We start from the raw sequence: 20,363 nt of genomic DNA, 5'->3' as shown, positions 1-20,363 counted from the left end.
TGCTTTAAACGCCTTTTGAGTGGAGACAGACTACTCCTCCATAGGCGTACAAAAGACCCAGGCTCCACTCAAGACGAAAAGAGTCTGATCGACAGCCGCTTTGGAAACTCCACCACGTAGAACTCCTGACATTGTACATTCTCTGTGGTGACTCCCCATCCCCCCCCATTTTTGGAAGAGGCCTTGCAGCACCTCCGATGAAGATGCCATTTGTGATCTCTTAGCCATCAATAGCTGGGTTTGTCTGTTCTGACGTTTAGAGAGCCTACCAGGTGCGTAACTACCAGGAAAATGCCCTCATGTTCCAGCCATGTCTAGAGACACAGTGCCTCTGGACATTGGGTTCACGACCCCAACCGGCTCGCCTTGCTGCAGTACCACATGGCTGTGTTGTTGTCTGAACACCTGCACTAGCCTTAGCTTGATGGAGGGTAGAAAGGCCTTCAATGCCAAGCAAATTGCCAGTTTATGTGGAGTCCGGACTCCGTCACAGACCAGAGTTCTCTGATCTCCACCTCTCCTAGATGGCCGTCCCAGCCCAAGATTGACGCATCTGTCACTACAGTTAATTTTGTCTGGAGATCAAAGAGGGGCCTGTCGCTGACCCAATCGTGGTTCGTCAGCTAGGTCTTTTGCAGTTCCCGCTGAGATCTGTAGCATGTCGGAGAGAATGCCCTGTTACTGCGCCCATTAGAACTTCAAGTCCAAGCAGACCCACAAATACCACTGGGCATATGGACCAGCAGGATGCTGAAGGCTTTGAAGTCCATCTCACCAAACCCTGGATAGAGCCGAAACATTAGTATCATAGTGTGAATATGCTAGACTCGCCTGGGGCGAGCCAGTCTTCTACATGCCAGACGTTGAGGTAATGGAAGACTGGAACCCCAGACCTCTGCAAGTATGCTGCAACCACCACCATCCCATTTGTGAACAACTGAGGAGTGCTGATAAGGTAGAAGAGAAGCACAGCAAACAAAGTGCTTGTGGTCCACATGAACAGCAGGTAACGTCTGTGGGCAGGTGCACAGGATCAGGGATGTGAAAATATGGGTCCTGCAAGTCCATCATTACCATCCAGTCTCTGGGATTCAGGGTAGACAGAACTTAAACAAGTGTGAGCATTTTGAATTTCTCCTGTTTGAGGAAGAGATTTAGAAGGTGCAGGTCTAGTATAGGACTAAGGCCTCCATCCTTCTTTAACACCAGAAAGTAGCAGGAATGGCAACCACAAGCTACTTCTGATGCCCGCATCCTCTCTATAGCTCCCTTGGCCAAGAGAACCAACACTTCCTGGCGGAATAAGGAAAGATGGCCCTCCGTCAACAGGTCATTCATAATTGGATGGGAAGAGAGTAGAGAGGCTGCCACAAAGGGGATGGTGAGGCCACTTTATAAAATCTGTGGTACCTAATGGTTTGAGGTCATTGACCTCCAGTGGAGCAGGTGATAGCATATCCTGCCCCCCCACTGAATGTCCATGATGGTAGGAGGACAAACTAAAGGGGCCTGGAGACTGCGACTGCTGGGGAAGTGGTGGAGTGGCCAGACCTCTGGCTACCTGTCCCACATGGTCACTGGGAGCTGCATCCTTGGCCACAAAAAGGTGTATAAGTATGCTGGGCAAGGTGACTGGGAGGGTACTGGCAAAGCAAAACACAAACGCTGTGGGATAGCGTAACTGGATGGACGGAATGCGGAACCAATCAAACATTCACCCCCAGTCACAGATCTGGGTTTAATCCATCCATTATTTTGCTCACCATGCCACCCCAGTTTGAACCCAGCCATATGCAAATCAGTCTTGACCCTGTTCCTCATGGGAACAGTCCAGCCCGAACTGCCAGGCCAGGTTCTCCCTGGACCGGAAACAAGCATCCTGGGACCGGTTTCGGGAGGGTACTGACATGGTAGGAAACCCCTTGCATAGCTACAAAAGGGGAAAAAGGTGGACTTGGGGTGGAGAGGCCCAAGGACCTGGCTGTATCCCTGGAGTCCTTAAAGCACTCTAGCACTGAGTCCACCTTCTCTCCGAAGAGACAGAAGCCATCAAAGTGTTTGCATAAGTGATGCTTGGACATCCCCGGAAAAGCCAGTAGTTCTCAGCCAGGCATGGCACCGAAGGGCCATCGACAAAGAAATCGCTCTTCCCAGTAAGCCAGTCATGACCAGACCACAACTAATGGCGACCTTTGCTGCATCTCTCCAGTCAGCAACAGCTTAAGACAATATGGCTCAGACCTCCTCTAAGACCACTGACAGCATCTGAGCAACACAGTCCCAGATCGTGTGGGAGCAGCAGCTCAAGAGGCATGTATTGTTCACTGATCACAATACTAGGCGGGCTGAAGAGATCATTAACTTGCCAGAAGTATCCAGCCTCTTGGATTCCCTATCCAGTGGAGTGGAAAGGAGAGCACTAGGGTTGAATTCTGAAAGTGAAGGCTTGGACCATGAAGTTCTCTGGGGTGAGGTGCTGGGTAAGGAAACTGAGGTCCTCTGGAGCAAAGCAGTGCCAGTAGGTGTGCTGTGCACAGGAGCCCCTGTGCAGGGATTGGACCAGACCCAGAGGTGGATGTCGGTGAGATATGAATTAAAGGGGAGCAAATGTTCAAAAGGGTCAACCCCGGCTGAAACACCTCCATCAAGACATTCATCTTGACTGCCACTGAGAGCAGCAGGAAGTCGAAGACCTCAGCCACCCAACACACCACCATAAGGAAAGAGGCCCCTTCCTCCGTAGCCACAGTAGGAGGGGAGACCAAGCCAGTATCAGTTGAGGTGTCTAACCCACTGGCATCAGCAGATCCTCATACAAGGTATGCTTTGTATTACTCATTCTGGCAGGCATTCTGGATGTGGTGGTGCCGGCATACAATGTGTTGCCGTAGTTGAGTCTGCTGCTGAGAAGTGTATGAGTGACTGGATTTAGTGGGGATCCACTTGAAGATCTTACAAAGCAGGCAGAGCATGTGGAAGCAGGAGGACAAAACAGTATTGATTTGGCGGTTCACTGAGAGCGAGGAGTCCAGGATAATGCCAAGGTTGCGTGCATTGTCAGTGGATTTTGAGGGGGTTCCGAGTGCTGCAGGCCACCAGGAGTCGTCCCAGGTGGAGGGGGTAGAGCCAGGATGAGGACTTCAGTCTTGTTTGAGTTGAGCTTGAGGCAGCTGTCCTTCATCCAGTTGGCAACTGACTACATCCCGTTATGGAAGTTGCTCTTGGCAGCGGTGGGTTCGTCTGTGAGGAAGAGACTCCACTGGGTGTCGTCGGCATAAGAGACAATGTTGAGCCTGTGGTTTTTGACAATGGCTGCACGCAGGGCCATGTAGATGTTGAAGAGGAAGGGTCTCAAGGGAGGATTCCTGAGGCACTCTGCAGCGGATCTCTGTGGGTTCTGAGTTGAACTGTGAGGAAGGAGCGGATCCATTCTAGGGCTTTGTCGCAAATGCGGCAATTGTGGAGTCTTGTGCAGAAGGTGTGGTGGGAGATGGTGTTGAAGGCAGCTGAGAGGTCCAAGAGGATGAGGACAATAGTTTTGCCTCTGTTGAGGAGGGTGTGTATGTCATCCGTAGTGGTGAGGAGAGCGGGCTCGGTGCTGTGGTTGATTTTGAAGTCCAGGATGTGGTTCATTTTGATGAACTTTGAGAGTTGGGTGTTGATAACTTTCTTGATGACTTTGGCTGGAAAGGGGACAACGAGATGGGTCTGTAGTTCTTGAGGTCTGTCAGGTCGGCAGAGGGTTTCTTCAGCATGGGGTTGATCTCCGAGTGCTTCTAGGCCTGACAAAGACAAATGGCTTTGACTCCGACTGGGAAGGCATAGCTGTGGAACCGGCGTTGTGTGACACCTGTCCTGCTCTGTGTTGAGGTCAAGAATGAGCGGAATGGCATCATTGATGGTCGTCAGTACAGAAGCAGGTGCCAAGAAGGTCTCGATCTCGCCTGTGGCCTCCTTCCAGATCCAGCACTAGATACAAGGGCCCGACTGCCAGCAAAGACATATCCAACGGGGGGCGTCCAGTAGTGGTCCCTTCTAAACACGAGGCCCTTAGGTGCTCCTGAGGGGTCAGGTTGCACAAAAAATGAGGTGCATGGCCTCAGGGAATTCTTGAAGTTGGGTGGGGTCCCTCTGTCTCTGAGAAAAAAAGGGGAAGTGCAGAGCCTGGTTGGGGTTCTTTAGAGGCATGGACCTGGAGCGCCTACTCTCGTTCTTCTCGTCTGAGGATTTAGACAGACGCAGAGAAGTGGAAGACCTCTTTGACTTCTTAGATTTCTTCTTTTTATGAGACTTTCCTGATGATGCCTTCAACTTGGAAGATGACAGCTTGATGTAGCTTCGTGAGTGGTCCCAGGACCTTCCATGTGACCAAGATCTTTATTGTCACTGGGTAATCTGATGTCAGGCGGTGAGGAGCTTGTGGAAGCACCCCCTCAGCGCCCTGGGCAGGACTTTGAGTCATGGTCTTTCTTTAAGCATCATAGACAGACCAAGTGGGGGTCTTTCACAGACATTAGTCTCTGCGATAGGTGCCACATGGTTTAAAACCAGCCAGTTTCTTGGGGGACATCCCTGTCACACTAGGAGAAAGGATTTTTCTTAAAAAGTGTTTGACAAAACATTGAAAAAAGCCAGTCAAAAAGTGACAGAGGGTTACCTCTTCACAGGTCTGTGCTATCTAGCGTTGAAAGGAAAGAACTGATGTCAGCACTGAGGTAGTGCCTATGTAGGCACCGCATATGTCAATTCCAGCTCAGACGCCATCAACACCGAGCTGAGCAACATAGGTGTGCAGGAGTACTGCTCAAAAATTTCCAGATCCAGTTTGACACATAGGGATAATTCTAAGGCAAGGTATCTGTGGCTGGAAGTCTCTATCATACACCTTATCACATAGCCAAGTAAGGTGTATAAAGGAGGCCTCTTCCATCTTGCACCCTGGGCATGCAACTGACCTACTAGGATATAGTTTCCTCAACTTTATCAGTGTCAAGTATGTGTGGTGTAAATAGTTAAATTGTATCAGCCTGAATCTGGTGTTGTCATAGTAATTGGTATACAGCAGCTGAACCAAACTGCGGAAGACATGACGAAACCCATAAGTCTCAGGACCTCCAATAAGCAAGCCAAGTTCAAAGTGTCAAAGGCTGTTTTGGAAGATACCGCAACCAAAGACAGTTGATCTGAGTTGGCCACCGAGTGAAGTAAGCATACAAGTCTGTGGATATTTATTGTTGTGTTATGGCCTGGTACAAAGCCATGCTGATCTTCATGCACTGGCCTTCCCACCACTACCCCAGTTTGCTGATCATGTTTAAAGTCCCATTAGACAAAGGATCCCCAAGTCTCCAATCGGTTTAAGCACCATACAAATGATGGGCTACCACATGGAAGGGTACTTAGCTGTCTAGCCTCTTTGAAGGTTTCTAATAATTTAATGGCCAACTGGAGTCCAACGGCCTGGTAGAAAACTAGCAGGAAACTATTGCTACCTGTTTTTTTTTCCTTTGGGCATTCTATGCCTCCTTCAATACCTCTAGCATAATCTCTGATTGCTGCAACTAATTCATAGCTCCGGGAATCCTCTGGAGATACCCTGCAAAAGAGCACAAGGTATGCTATTGATTGCAGCATGCACTGTAGCAGTTGTACTATTAGGGCAATTCAAGGTGTTTATATGAAGGATGCTGAACTAGCCCTTCAATATACAGGCCAGTAGTTTGACTGATTTATCGCCTCCCCGTGCAGTCTCTGCTGATATACCTTCAGGGTCAGCTCATACAGCATTTTCCAGATATCCCAAATGACCATTCTGAACTCACGGTCTTCAACTGCATCCTAGAGGACTATGCCGCACCAAGCAGACCAGCTTGCCTTCTTGTGCCTCCAATTCTTTTTGCAGGTGCTTCCCAATCCCAAATACCTTTCCCAAGCACTCCTCTCTCATGACTGCCTTCAGTGCCTCACGTTAATTGGCTCTGATGTCTGTGGAACACAAATTGCTCTCAAGTTATGTGTTAAGTGTAGTGGATAAAGTATCAAGGCAGACAGGTTCTGAGAGGACCACTGGACTCAACCTCCAACAGAAGGCCATCCCATCAGCACTCCCCGGTTTATAGTCTATTAAAAGAGTAGAGTTGTCTGACCAAGGTATTTTGCAGTGTGGGTATGAGGAGAATCATCCTACGTGACCAGAATGCAATTCAGTCTACTACATGTATTGTGAATGATAGGAATACTACTTTGCTGTGGGTTGTACGGCACTTCAGATGTCTACACTGCCCACGCTGTCTATAGTATCTGCTAGAGCTGCCATCATACTTGGTTCTGTGTCTTGCTTCGGTGGCCCTCTATCAAGACTACCATCTATTAAATAGTTTATGTCACCTACCCATTTCATGGAAACGTTTATACGTGGGATCAACAGATCTTGGATTTTTTGAAAAAAGATCTATCCTGGTTATTAGGACAAAGGAACGGATTAAAAATAAAACACATACTGCCCTCCCATCCAGTATGTTGTAGAGGAAAATATATCTAACCTCAACATCCACCTCTGAGTGGCTGAGACGAAATGGGTTACCCGTGGCCACATTAATTGAGACCCCCAGCTCTAACATATGCAAAGAAGATAAATTACCTTTACATTTCTTTTGAACTCTGGCATCTTCTTGGTCTGTGGGTTGAGTCTTGTGAGCAGGCAATGTCCACAGCATGCCTCTTGAAGAAAGATAACTCGGTATGCTGTTTAGGGAAGCCATTAAGGCCCAGGACATTCCATATTATTTTTATGTTGTGTACCCATTGGCTAACATGTGTGCCTGTTACGATCTCATCTTGCATATAACCATTTTAGAGTGATCTGAGATCTAAAATGGGCTGTAAGACACCATCCCACTAAACAACTGTTCAACATTTTATATCTTAACCAAACTCTCCTTTACCTAGGGTAAATTCATTTTAACATCCTAGAAACATGCCTATACACCACTTCTTTTTAAAGCGACAATTCAGCTCAGTCCCCCAAACAAAGGCCAATCAATCAGTAGATATGTAGAGTGATTCTTGTTACCAGGGAGGGTATCAAGGTGATGGCAGGGTCCAGTTGATTAGTTGAATAGCCAGGTCTCCAGGGACTTTCGGAGAGATGGCAAGGTTCGGAGATGAAAAGGTAGGTCGTCCCATGTCTTTGCTGCTAGGTAGGAGAAGGAGCGATCTCCACATTGGCAATGTCAGAAGCTACAAGTGAGGAAAGAAGAGCATAGCGGAGGTGTCTAGTGGGCTGATAGAAGTTCAGGTGGTGGACCAAGTAGGTGGGGGGGCAACAGTTGTGTAGAGCTATGTATGAGTGGGTCAGAAGCTTGTACTGGCATCTTTTATGTACAGGGAGCCAGGGGGTAAGAGTAGATCAGAGTTCTGAGGACCACCAGAATGCATCTTATGGGGAGGTTTTGTTTCCTAAAATCAATAGCTCTGTATTGTCTGTGTTGTGCTTCAGGCAATTGCCCTTCATTCACTTGGCATCCTTGTGGGTACTCCACAGATTATTTCCTTGGGTTCAGAGGTGAAGGGGAAAAGGAGGACTGTTTGCGTTCTTCCAATGAGTTAAGAGGTGATGCATCTGAGAGGGGCTCTTTGGATGCCTATTTTGTGCAGCCTTGTGATGTGTGTGTGGTTGGAGACCGTATCGAAGGCTGCTGAGCGATCTAGGAGGATGTCTCGGTGTTGTTGTTGTTGGGGGATCCGGATTGGGAGGAGTCGAGTAGGAGGTTCCATCCAGATGTGAGGAGGATTGTTGGTTGATGCCTTTTTCTACTACTTTGACATGGAACAGGTGCAGGGAGATCGGTCAGAGTTGCTGAGTTTGCTGGGGTCTGCCAATGGTTTCTCTAGTAGGGTGTTGACTTCTGTGTGTTTCCAATGCTCTGGGAAGGTGTCCATGGCAATTGAGGTGTTGAACAAGGTGGTGAGTACATGGCTGATTCTGGCTTTGCCTAGGATGAAGATGTGGTAAAGTCGTAGGTCGGTTGGGGCCCCTGAGTGGACCGAGTTTATAATGGAGGCAGTGCCTTGTGGGTCGAGCTGGCTCCATTTGGTTAGTTGTATATCTGCGGTGGTAGTGAGGGCGATGTGTTGCTTGAAGAAGTTGGTGGCCTTGGGCTGGGGTTTGAAGTTTTTGTAGAAGTTGTTGATCTTGCACTGGAAAATGTTTGCAAGTTTGTCGCGGAGCTCCTGTTAAATTTTTCTTTGCTGTTATAGGAGTTTGATTCAATCGGTGAGGCGAGGCCTTTTTCTTCGATTCTCTCAATTATCAGTGGTAGAGGTTCAGGGCTGTCTTGAAGGCAGTCTTGCCGATCGTGTCCTTGCTGGTGTACCATCTCCTTTCCAGTTGTTTAAAGTGGCGCTTAGCAGTTCTGATGTCTTCAACGTTCCAGCTAGCCTGCTTGGTGGCCCTCTTGTAGGTATTGTTGCTGCTGGGAATGATGTTGTTGGTGCAGTTGGTGAGCCTTCTGTTGAAGTTTCTGATGTTCTGGTCTAGGTTGTTGGAGGAGGTTGGGTGGTGGTGTTGAGGAAGTTGATCCATGTCTCTTTTGAGACTTTGCTCCAGCTGTGTTGGGAGGCCTGGGTAGCCAGGGAGCAGAAGTACGTGAGCTGGTGATGTTGAAGTGGACAATGGAGTGGTCGGTCCAGGTGATTTCCGTGGAGTGGCTGTACCTGATGCAGTCACTGGAGGTGAAGATGGGGTCTCGTGTGTGTCTCCTACGGAGTGTATGAGTCATGGACGAGTTGGGTGAGTCTGATGTTGTTTATGCTGTCGAGGAAGTTGGTAGTGTTGATGTCATGGTGGTCGTCAAGGTGGAAGTTAGGGACACAAAGAAAAATGTAGTTGTTGGAGTCTATGGTGTGGGGGTGGTGAAGTCAGCAATGAAGTTGCAGAAGGCTGGATGTGGTCAAGGAGGATGGTAGGCAAGGATGCCCCTAATGTAGGTTTTGCTGTCTTTTTGGAGTCGGAAGCCGAGGTGTTCAATGGCTGGGTGATGTCTCTTGTAGTGGTGCTTTGGATGAATTCCTTGTGTATAATGGTGATCCATCTGCCAGACTTGTTGATGCAATCGTGGTGGATGATCTTGTGCCCTTCGTGTATTGCAGTGGTGTTGTCAGGCATGGCGTCCGGGGCTGAGGGTGTAGAGCTCAACAACAGTATCTGTGGGAGGTGGTAGGGGCATGGGATGTGGTGCTGGGTGTGGTCCAGGTGCAGATGGATTTGCTTTTGACATGCCAGGTGTGCCCACTGCGCAGTTGCGCTGCAGTCTGCATTAAGTAGGTCCGGGATGGGCGGGGCTTCTGTTGGCGGGACAAACAGTGAGCAGAAAAACCCGGGCAGTGGTGGTGTCACTTGGACAACAAGTCAGTGGCAAAAGGATCAGGCTGGAACAAGCAGGAACTGGAGGCCACAGGCAAGTAGCGGGGTAGGTGCCCAGGTGAATAGAAAACCTTATTTGCAAGTGAACTGTATTCAACTACATAGTGTGTCTTATGAGTGAGAGGTCAGTATCCCCACACAGGCACACCGTTAACCAAAGTAGGACCATACCTGGCAATTACAAGGACTTCACTCTAGCTACCCTAACCAACTATCCAATGACTGCTCTAATGAGAGCTGAACATTTAGGGACAACTACAATGAGAGTTATAACCTGTGCTCCATACAGGAAATTGTCTCGATTACCTGGATGTGGTCCTGCTTATTCACTTGAAGGATCCCCACAGACATCAACCCCCTTCCCTCACCGCAGCTCAAACACTCAATGTCTTGGCTCTAACTTCGATCTTCTCCAGATACCACCACGGAGGCATCTCCAAGGGAAACCCCTCAGACACCAATCGTGCCTCAAGGGTTTCCTCACCAGTCTGCAGGAACCACATCTACTTCTCAGAGGCCTCCTGCTCCTTCCTGTGGCACTTGTCTTCTGGTCAGGAGTTCCTCAGGTGGCTGCATCCTTCTACAGCTGTCTGAGAGAGCCTTACTGTGTTCACAAGCTCCAGCCAGTCCCAACACTCCTCAAGAGAAGTGAAAAGTTGTGATTTTCAGTCACGCACAACTTGCAATTTTGCTGAGAAGAATAACATTATGATTATCATCATTATTATTTATGGTGTTGTAAAGCGCACAGCTACTTTAATAGGGTTTCCCGGTGCTAAGCTAAAGAAGAAGTAAGCAACAGATTTCCATTCTAAAATAGCTACTTCTTCAGGTTTTTTTGTGGAAGGCAATTAGTCTGGAACAATTTCTTAAAAACAACTAAGAAGGAGTTCCAGAGATAGGGGTCCAAACTGAGAAGGAACGCCCGCCCACCCGGGCCAGACAAAACATAGGCACAGGGAATAAAGCCATATGCCTTGATCTCAATGAGCAAGCCGGCAGATAGGGCAACACCAACTCCTGAATGTAGCGAGGGGCAAATGCCGCTCTAGCTTTAAAGACATAGCACAAGGCTTTAAATTTAATTTGATTAGTGAACGTGATCCAGTGTAGCTCTTGAAGGAGACTGGCAACTGAAGCATGCTATGGGAGGCGGAATAGGAGCTGTGCCGCATTGTTCGGAACTGTTTGGAGGCAGTGAATAGAGGCTTGATCTATGCCTAAATAAAGAATATTGCCAATCCAATCCGGACAAGATTAAGGCTTGGATTACTGTCTTTTGGGGTGACAGGGTAAATATTTTCTTCAGCCACTTGAGTACAGCAAAGCAAGTGGAGATCACCTTCACCGCCTGTGGCTTCATCAAGAGATTTTCATCCAGAATGAAGCCCAAGTTCTTAACTTTGGAAGACAAGGCAGGAAGAGGCCCAAGAGAAGCAGGCCAGAGTTAGGGGGCACAGAGTTGAGGGTTCTTACCCAGGATGAAATACAGCCCTGAATTCTCACGTCAATGGCTCAAAGAATCGTCAAAGCAGCTGGACTGAGTGTAATCTTGGAATATTTTAACTACTACTCCCTCATTTCACAGTTCTGTTGCTGCTATGGCATGCTGCATGGTGTGATCCCTATCTCAATAATTCAGTAGCTTAGTGATGGCTCTGAGCTCAGTCAAAAGTGGAGGAGTTGTTGCCAGTGCTCTTTGCACCCATTCTAGCATACATCACTGCAAATCCCTGAGACAAACTGATGTTCACAATCCAATCCTCCAGGAACTTCCTGAGATGCTGTCGTTCTGCCAGGAATCCCACAAACCGTAGATTGCACCTTTGTGACTTCCCTTTCTACTTAGTTGTCCAAAAGACCAGCCAGCTCTGACAGGGAACGGACATGTGTTCTTTGGATTTTTTACTTCAGATTTCAAGCCGTCCACTGTCTTTTCCATTTGAAGGGATCTCTCACTGATCTTCTGCAAGTGTGTCCATAAGAGGTTGACCTCAAGAGATATGGCATCTATTTTCATCTTCAGAGTATGACCAGACCATTCAATTTCAACCATGATATGGGCTTCTGTGGCTCTGCCCAGACAGTAGGAGGCCCTGCAGCAACCTGGGAACCTGCTGATGCATCACCCCTTGCTCCTGATGCATACTGATCCATTTTGGTTTGCTGGGTCATTTTGTGGGCCTTGTCTCTAATCATGTTGGGATTGTGGCAAGAAAGTCTACTCAGACAATTTCCCACTGGACCAGATTTGCCTCTGGGTTTCACAGAACCCCAACACGTAACCAGGTAATAGTTATGAAGGTGAACCAAATGCCACTGAAAGTCCAACACAGAGGAGAAGCCAGGCAACCCTCCAGAGTGTCTGTTGCGCCACACAGCTGGGAAGCGCGAAGCCCAAGTCCCAAGCAGGATTCAAATTTACCTGAATCTCAGGCCCCAGCCTCAGGGGAGTTCACAGGGTGTCCAAGGATTACACTGCAAGGAGGAATGGGGCACCTTACAGGTATGTCGTGGCAGAGGATCCATTGCTCAAACTTTAGCCTGGGTCCTGGCACCCCTTGAGTTAAGTCTCAGGGTTTGAGCAGGGCAGGCTGATAATTTCCAGCACCCTTAGGAGCCAGAGTTCCAAATGTTATCCGGGACAGGTGCAGATTGAGGCGGGACAGCTGCAGACACTGCTTATGTCCCATGTTCCAGCAGCAAGTTCCCTAGCGGCAAGTTACACAAATCAGGCCACTCGGGTCACACCACTTGGCATTTCTATGGAGGGCCAAAAGGCTGGCCAAAGGCTTGCCCCTTGAGACAAAAGGACAACGAGAATCTTTCTATCCTATAGCCGCCAGGCGGCCATAGGACTCATGGGGATGAGTTGTTTATCCCAGATGCAGGTCTCTGCCTAGCATCTCCATATGGGGCCCGCACCACTAGAAAAAAGGGGCACGTAGGATCTTTCAGGCAGACAGCCTCCTGTGCTCAAGGGCCTTGGGATGTCCGTCTCAGGTTAAGACTTCTGAGATTGGGATGTGCACTGCCACCATGTTGCTTTAGCGAGGCAGAGTCTTAAGGTTTCCAAGATACGTTTTAATGTTGGGATATGGGAGCGGACAGCTAATCTAGGCTAGCATTCATGCTCCTTGACCATACACCCCAAAATAATTAGAATGATCTTAATTATTCTGTTCTCTGCAAACTGATTTAGGAAAACATTTCCACTCCATTTCCCCTCCTTATCCCAAAAAGATTTTCAGAAAAATACTTAGCCAGACATTTTGAAATTACTGGAGAATTTTACCTAATTGTAAGGCTCAAACATTTTTATTTCTCTTCCTTGTAACAGAAAATAATGTATGCCATCATTAACAGAGCGCGGAAAAGGTCCATTAATTCTCTCTGGGATACTTCACATTAATGAAATTGCGATGCTCTCCTTTCAAACTATCAAATGTTTTTTCATGTTTTTATTTAATATTATGGCAGAAACATCAATAAAAGCCAGCTCTATAAACAACATGCTCTGTTTTGTAAACCAAGAATGGAGTTGAAGCCTTGTGTCTTACCTTCTGGGTTAGACTGCAACTGCCCTTCAGCAAAGCTGACCGCTTTTGGGTAGCCCTCCATAACAACATGCCAAGAGAATTCCACCTGCACATTTCCGCTATTGACCAATTCAAACCTAAAGAAAAATGTGCAGATTAAGTTCATTGATAGGGCTGAAGAAAATAAAGCAGATAAATAACTAGGGACTTCGCAGCCAAGTGCATTGGCGGTATTTTCAGCAGTGTTACATTCTTCAAAGAGTACCCTGCTACCCACAACAACAAACTAGAAGGGAAGAGGCAAAAGCCATTAGATTAGTGTAGTCTGAAACAACACCATTTGTTATGGATTAATTGAATGATATTACTTCACAGATTCTGCTACTGAAAAACGTGCTTCTTAGTTTTCATTTAAAAAAAAAACATAGTCTTAAAGTGCAGAAATGATAAAGTTAAGTTTAATTAACTATACTACTGCTGGTGTGTAAACTATTTTTTATTCCAAATCCGTGGGTCCTATTTCCTCCCAGTGGGCAGACCAGAACTGAATCTCATCTGTTGTAGTAAGTAATCACAGTTCTCTTCATTTGCAAAGAATGCATTATTTTCGGTTGCCTTTTAATAAGGAGTCTATGAGTCTTGTGATTCAGGCTGACAGAGAAGGAGCAGACTTTAGTGGGATTCGTGTCTTTACAACATGTTGGATTACATTGTGCCCCGTTAGCACGCATGTTTGTGGAACCAACCAACCAACCATGAAAGTAACAGTATAGGGTTAAAAAAAAAAAAAAAAAAAAAAAAAAAAAAAAACACATCTTTGAGTTTGCACTATTACATAACATGGATCGCAATTTAATGTTCATGCACATATAATGTCATTACAGTTTATTCTCCGCATAAAGTAAGCAGACGTTTCATTACACAAAGTGCACGGGATGATGATGCATCTGTGGGAAAGCAATAGTCAAAAGGAATAAAGAGAAAGGTAAAAACACAAAAAACACAAACTAAACAAAACTGAGTCAACAATCTGAGTTTCTATCCTAGGCGCTAGATAGTACTATTAGATCTCTGGTGTGTTTGTCGGCCTAGTCGGGGGTTCCGCATCCAAGCTAGTTATGATAAAAGTAGTGCATCGGAACATGCCGCACCAATGTTATCAATGATATCCTAGAACATGTTGTGAGTTATGTGATATGTGAAGTCCTAAGAAGTGGATGGTGAGGGCACGAATTATATTTAAGTCAGTTAACTATAAATGATCAATATTAGAGTTTAAAATGTAATGTTTTGAGTGACATTTTCACCTATGATGTCACTGTAACCTTTTGTTTTGCAGTGTTTTTTTTTGTTTTCTTTTAACATAAAGTCATATTTTCTTACAATACCCAACTAGGCCAACCCAGTGCCTATAGCCAGGCAATGTACCCAACTCTCCTATATCCCACAGCTTTTGGTGTACAACCTCACCCCCCCCCCGACGCACAGCCCAACAATGTATTGTTATTTTGACATGGGGGTCGAAGGGGAGGTCCCTCTGGGACCCCTGCTATATGAGCCCGGATTTCTAGGTACACCTAATCTGCCCCGTTATTCCTTATTTTTGTTTGGTTCTCAGGACATGGGGACTATGTTCTAAAATGGCACCCACAAAATTCTCCTCATGTTACAGCCAGCCAATCAGACCTCATGTTTTGAGTTCACAGTAGTACCACATCACTAAATCTCTATATATTTTGAACCTTAATTTTTCAAAAACTACTGGAAAGATTTACATGACATCACAAAACACACACTAATTCTGTTCAGCTGATTTGGCTGTAGCACTATCTAAAGTTACTATTAGATCCTGTATAGGGAAAATGTTTTTTATGACCCTCCCCTTTTCTCAGTCACGCTTGAAAGATCACCACATAACTTCCCAGGAAAGGATTGAGGTGGATGAACCTTTTTTTGGAAACTTTTGTGGAGATTCCTTAAATGCCACCAAAGTTATTAGCAAACCAAAAAATCAATTTCCTATGGAGACCCGTTCCGGTCTATAACTACACAGTGCTGATTGCCACTGTGTAATATATAATTACAATGAACGCAAAGTGGACTAGGTAGTAGCCTGACATATGTCTTGGATAGAAACACATCTGGAGAAAGCAATGCATGGCAGCTTGGTTCTAAAAGAATCTGCAGGGACCTTGGATGATAGTGACCTTTTCTGTAAGTAGATGGAATAAAAGATAAAGGATGCAATTGTAGCAGGTAAATACTTCCCTTTTAATAATGATACCATGTATTAAGAGTGCGTTACAATATAATATAGATGGAAAGCATAAGTTGTGTCTCAAATTTGTAGGGCATGAGTAATCATTGTCAATTATGTTAAACAACAGAAACTAATTTACCAAGGACTCAATTATGATTTGAGGTGAAAAAGCCATGTAAGTAACCAAAGTTCCCTCTGGATGCAAAGGCTATCAGAAAGGTTGTATTCAACAGAGGCAGTTTGATGAACAACCTATGCATCTGCTGAGAAATAATAAGATATTGTGTGACATCAGAGAGCCTTATTGGTACAAATAGGTTAAACCTGATTAACTTTACCCAAAGTGGAAAAGAAGTCCAACGGTCTATTCTTGTAAGCAACACTCACATAAGATATTTGATGAATGAGTCCACCTGCACACCTGTCAAATAGCTGAAGAATGAGGGATGAGACAGCTAATGTCCTTGTGAAAGGCCCAGAGACAAAACCTTGAACACTATCTTCTTTATTGGGATTTGTTGGTGGATTTGACAGCTGTCAGAATAGTCAGAGTAAAGGCTGAAGTGGGCAAAATCTAAGTTGGAGCCAGGTGCTCTAGCTGAGAGACTGTAGGGTGGGATGGTGGACCATCCCCATGTGTCGGGATAATAAACCTTACTCACGTGAATTCCTCAAGGAAGTCATGGCCCCTCCCCACAATCAGAAATGGTAATAAATAGCACATTACACTCTGTGCTTCTACATATGTTTTATATATGCTTTGATATGGAAGACCAAAACACTCTTATTTGTATAATTGTCTGTAAGAGGATGTCCCACCATGCCTAGCAAATATATTAGAGACTGATACTCACTCATATACTCTGGTCTGGAAGAGCAGGGTGTCCTTGAACTGCACATTCTCCGTTCTGCATGTGAACTGAGCATAATCAATTGTTCCACTGATGTGAAGATCTAGTTCCCGGCTACTGCCATCATAGACTGTATGGGCAGGCTCTGGATCTGTTTCTACCACCTAACATGGAAAACAGCACCACAAGAACACTACATATTAATCATATGTAAATATACAAATGTATGTTTTACTACAATTGAACAAAGAAGGAGTGTTGTGGAGTTGTTTATTTCTCACCAAAACATTAACAGAAACACTTTCTAACAATCTCATTCAAAGAGTTTTCAAGATGAAGGAATGGTCTAGTGCAAAACATGTTATTTAACTGTCACAATTGGTCTTCTGATGAGTTGTACTTTCCTGAATTCAAAAACATTGAATTACTTTTAGTAACTTTTGTTACATTAGCTGTTTAACACTGACCATCCAAATAAGGTATACTTACTTCCCTGAGGAGCCATATACTGTAATGTCACTAATATTACTCTTTCAGAAATCCAATACTACCCTTCTAGGTGATTTGTGTTATTTTTGCATTTTATACCACTAGGAGTAGGAAAATGTAAGAAAGTTAGTAATTAATTGGGGTGGATGGTAGAACATCAGAAGTAATAAAGAAATTAGATCCAGACAAAGGTTTCAAACATTTAAACCTGAGCTCAAACCTTGCTAGCCATGGCATAGAGCTGATGGGCTTAACTTAACAAAAATATGTAAAGCATTTAGAAGTGCCAAAACAGTTAAAATGTCACAAACAAAATACAATCAAAAATCTCACTCCGATTTAGTAAAATATAATAAATGAAACAGCACTAAAACAACAAAAATCCAATAAGGGAAACAGGATATTTGATTTTTAAAGATTTAAAAGAAAAAACACCAAGAAAAAGTAAACTGTCAATAGAATGTACTGTTTGCATGATGGGGGACGAGGTCTGAGTTAAGGCCCACTGTAATGCAGCGTGGGTTGGATACCCAACCAGGTTTGCCTGAAAGTTTTAATCTTCTGACATTCTCTGAAGTGGAAGTCAAAATCTTCCAGTGTGACAAGCTAGAAGGCTGTATCTATCTTCAGAACTGCTCTTGAAACCGAACAGGAGTTGAGTGCGGTCCCCTTGAAGCCATTGGTTCAGGTGAAGAAAAGCTTAAGAGTGGGAAAACTGAAATTTCACGCTTAGGGAAGTCTTCTTGTCAGCCAGATACTTTTGACACCTTTGACCAGACAAGATTTCTACCTTCAGACTCCATTTTGTTTTGGAGCTCAGATTTCTCCAGTGGGGCAAGGCAGCAGGCTGAATCTGGGAAAGTCGCACCAAAGTGGGATAGGCTTGCAATGAGGGTCCACTGAACTGGATTTTCAATGGGCAAAAAGCTCAAAGCGAGAACAACCTGATTTTCTTGCCCAACCAGGTACCTCCTTGGATAGTTGGCCTTAGTGCTTTGGATGTCTGCCTGTCCAACATTATTATTTTTTTTAATCCAAAGATTTCAGAATAGGTCGTTCAGGACATCAGCAAAGATCTCAGGACCTTTGGGACGGCACTTTTGGGTACAAGAATCATTCCAGCATAGGCTACTAAGTGGATCCTGGCCTCTAAGTTTCAACTGGTCACTCTAGAAAAAAGGCCTCTTGCAGCAATTGATGTCCTTGTGGCCACACAAGAGGTCAGCCAACTGATTTTAGGGGTCTACTTGTTAAACCTGGGGTCAAGAGGGAGCAAGTCCGTTAGGTCTCCTCACACATTTCAGGCAGCAGGTTCAGTCCTCTTCTTTTCATCTGCAGCTCCAGAAAGTGTTTTACTGAACTGTGGGGGAGGTGCCACTTTTGTAGAACTTACTAGCTAGTGGATGGTAATAACTTGGAGGAGCTTCAGACAGGAAAAAAGTAACTTTCTAAAAGTTACTTTACCTAAATATGTATTAAAAATCTACTTTGACTGTTTTTTTTGACTGTTTGATTTTTAATACATATTAGAACTACTGTTCAAAAATGTATCCGGCTTGTTTCAGATAGAAATATATTAATCTTTCTAGTTTTCCTCTTAGGACAGCCAGAGCCTTCCATAGTGAAAATAGATTCTGGGGGCTTACAGCTGTAGGGACATGCTCACATTAAATTCTACATTTTCTACACTTAAATACTAGACATCCTACCTTGTGGGCTACAAGGCCTACATAGCGGCGACTTATGCATATTAAAAATTGAGTTTTTCCACTGTCAGATGGGTAATATGGACAGACTGGACTGCAGGTTTAAAATGCAGCAGTCAAGCTATGTTTGCTTCTTACACTAATAGAATGCACAGCACCACAGTCTATAGGTGACATTTAACTTTCAATGCTATGCATGTAGTTTTTACACCGTATACTAAGGACTGGCAAGTGTTAACTATGCCAATCAGGGATTAGCAAATTTTTACATGTTTTAGGTGTCACAGCACACACACTAGGCACTGGACAGCACTGCCCTTAGAGTGAAGAGTTTAAAAAACTGGGGGTGACCAAACAAAAAGGGGCATTTTCTCAGAGATCCACATTAAAATTACAGCTGAGCCAATGTTTAAATTGTGGAGACTCCATCAGACTGTCTCTTTAGAATCATGTCCTAAACCCAGTAACTAAATCAAAATACATGGCATTTTTTTTGTTTAAAAAAATCACGTAGAGTGGAGGCCATTACCTTGTATGAGTTTATTCCCCCAAATTGTTTTATTTTACCAAGTTTTGGATTTCTGAATGTTTGCTCTTGACTACTAATAAACCAGCCTCAGCTGAACTGGTCCTGGCAATCACCAATCATAATGGATATTTATAAGGGGTCAAGTTTGTCCATTGGCTAGCAGCAATACCAGTTCTCTCTCATGTACTGACAAAGAAATCACTGTTTGTTCACCAAGTTTAATATTTGTTTCAATTAAGATCTTATTATTTTGTACTTACAAAATCTTACCCTGTCTCATCAATACATATAGATATTTAATCCTATATTTAATACTTTACTTTCTTTGAGATGTTTCCACTAGACTGAAAGGAAGACTTGTGTTGGCAAAGTGTTTCTAAGTTCCATTAAGCATACATGACATATTATACAAACTACCTGCCTCAGATGCTTAAACTCTTTAGGCTTAGAGGTGTGTGGAGTTGTCAGCTCGACTTTCTATCCTTTAATATACTATACTGGGCACTAGTGACTTTTGAGAGAATTTCCACTTCCAGGTTTCTATTATCAGTTAGGAAAATGTGGAAGACTTGAGTGCCTCATTCATTGTGGTTGTATAAGGGGAATTGGTGCTGTCTGCATTTTAACCATTTTAAACTTAATCACTGGCAACAGGGCTTTTTGAAGTACTTTTAATTCCAACAACATGTGTATATGTTTTTAAGTAACTGGTGTGTGCTACAATGTGCTCATTGAGAGAGCTCTACAGTGGACTCAGCACCCTATCTCACAAGAATCTGTTATTACAAGCTATGTGGTCTCAGGTGGCAAAAAGGGCAGCCTTTTACCAGTTAGGTCCATGGAACCATCCCCTCAAAGAATACACAAAAGAGATGGATTAACCACAGAGGATCACCATAGACATTCATCACCTAGTGCCATTATTCTGATAGCTTAAGAGGTGCAGGGCTCACTTGCAGCCTGGCATTAGGAACCATTTAAAAGCCAGATGCTTGAACTCCCACAAGCCTCTAGAATTGCCAAGTTGTTTTTGCTGTCCCATCTATTAACAGATTTACTATCTCCTAGATGGTCTTAACTTTTCTAGGTCAAAGCAGCATTTATGAGGTGAATTTTAAGAGATATAATAAGAGGATCTTGATAAGTTCATGGTAAACTCAACTTTGAAAATTGTCTAAAGGACCAGGCTATGCTTGGTAAGAGAAGCATCAGAAAGGAGCCTGTATGAGAGACAGACATAATTTTATAAGATTTAAAGTGGATATCTTTGATTCATAAAAAATGCTGCCGTAGTAGTCAGCAGTTAGGTGAACACTTTTTGAGCTTTCAAGCAACATGAAGTTAAAAGAAAACCATCATGTACTGTCCCCTATGACAATTATATGCATTTCCTGTGTTCTTGAAGCATGGGGTATTGGAAAAATACCCACTATGCTGCCTTCCTGTCACAGAAGAGACCAATCTTGATGGACTTGGAGCCAAACTTGACAAGGCCTTTGGACTTTAGCCATTTCAGCTGAGTGATTTCTACATGAAAGTATGCAAAAATCTGTACTTTCCCCAAG

General features: G+C 44.5%; 1 protein-coding gene across 2 annotated transcripts in view; it reads right to left on the bottom strand.

The window, feature by feature from the left end:
* Positions 1 to 20,363, bottom strand: part of HYDIN (HYDIN axonemal central pair apparatus protein) — a 2,122,366-nt gene that overhangs the window by 220,385 nt on the left and 1,881,618 nt on the right. For both annotated transcript variants that reach the window (XM_069217473.1, XM_069217472.1), the window contains 2 exons: positions 16,078 to 16,238; positions 12,985 to 13,100 (listed from right to left, as the gene is read on the bottom strand). In XM_069217473.1, the coding sequence (XP_069073574.1) occupies positions 12,985 to 13,100; positions 16,078 to 16,238 (277 nt within the window). The remainder of the gene's footprint in view (positions 1 to 12,984; positions 13,101 to 16,077; positions 16,239 to 20,363) is intronic.

This window comes from Pleurodeles waltl, chromosome 12, assembly GCF_031143425.1.
Source record: "Pleurodeles waltl isolate 20211129_DDA chromosome 12, aPleWal1.hap1.20221129, whole genome shotgun sequence".
NCBI lineage: Eukaryota > Metazoa > Chordata > Amphibia > Caudata > Salamandridae > Pleurodeles > Pleurodeles waltl.
This window is presented reverse-complemented; position numbering and strand designations above follow the sequence as displayed.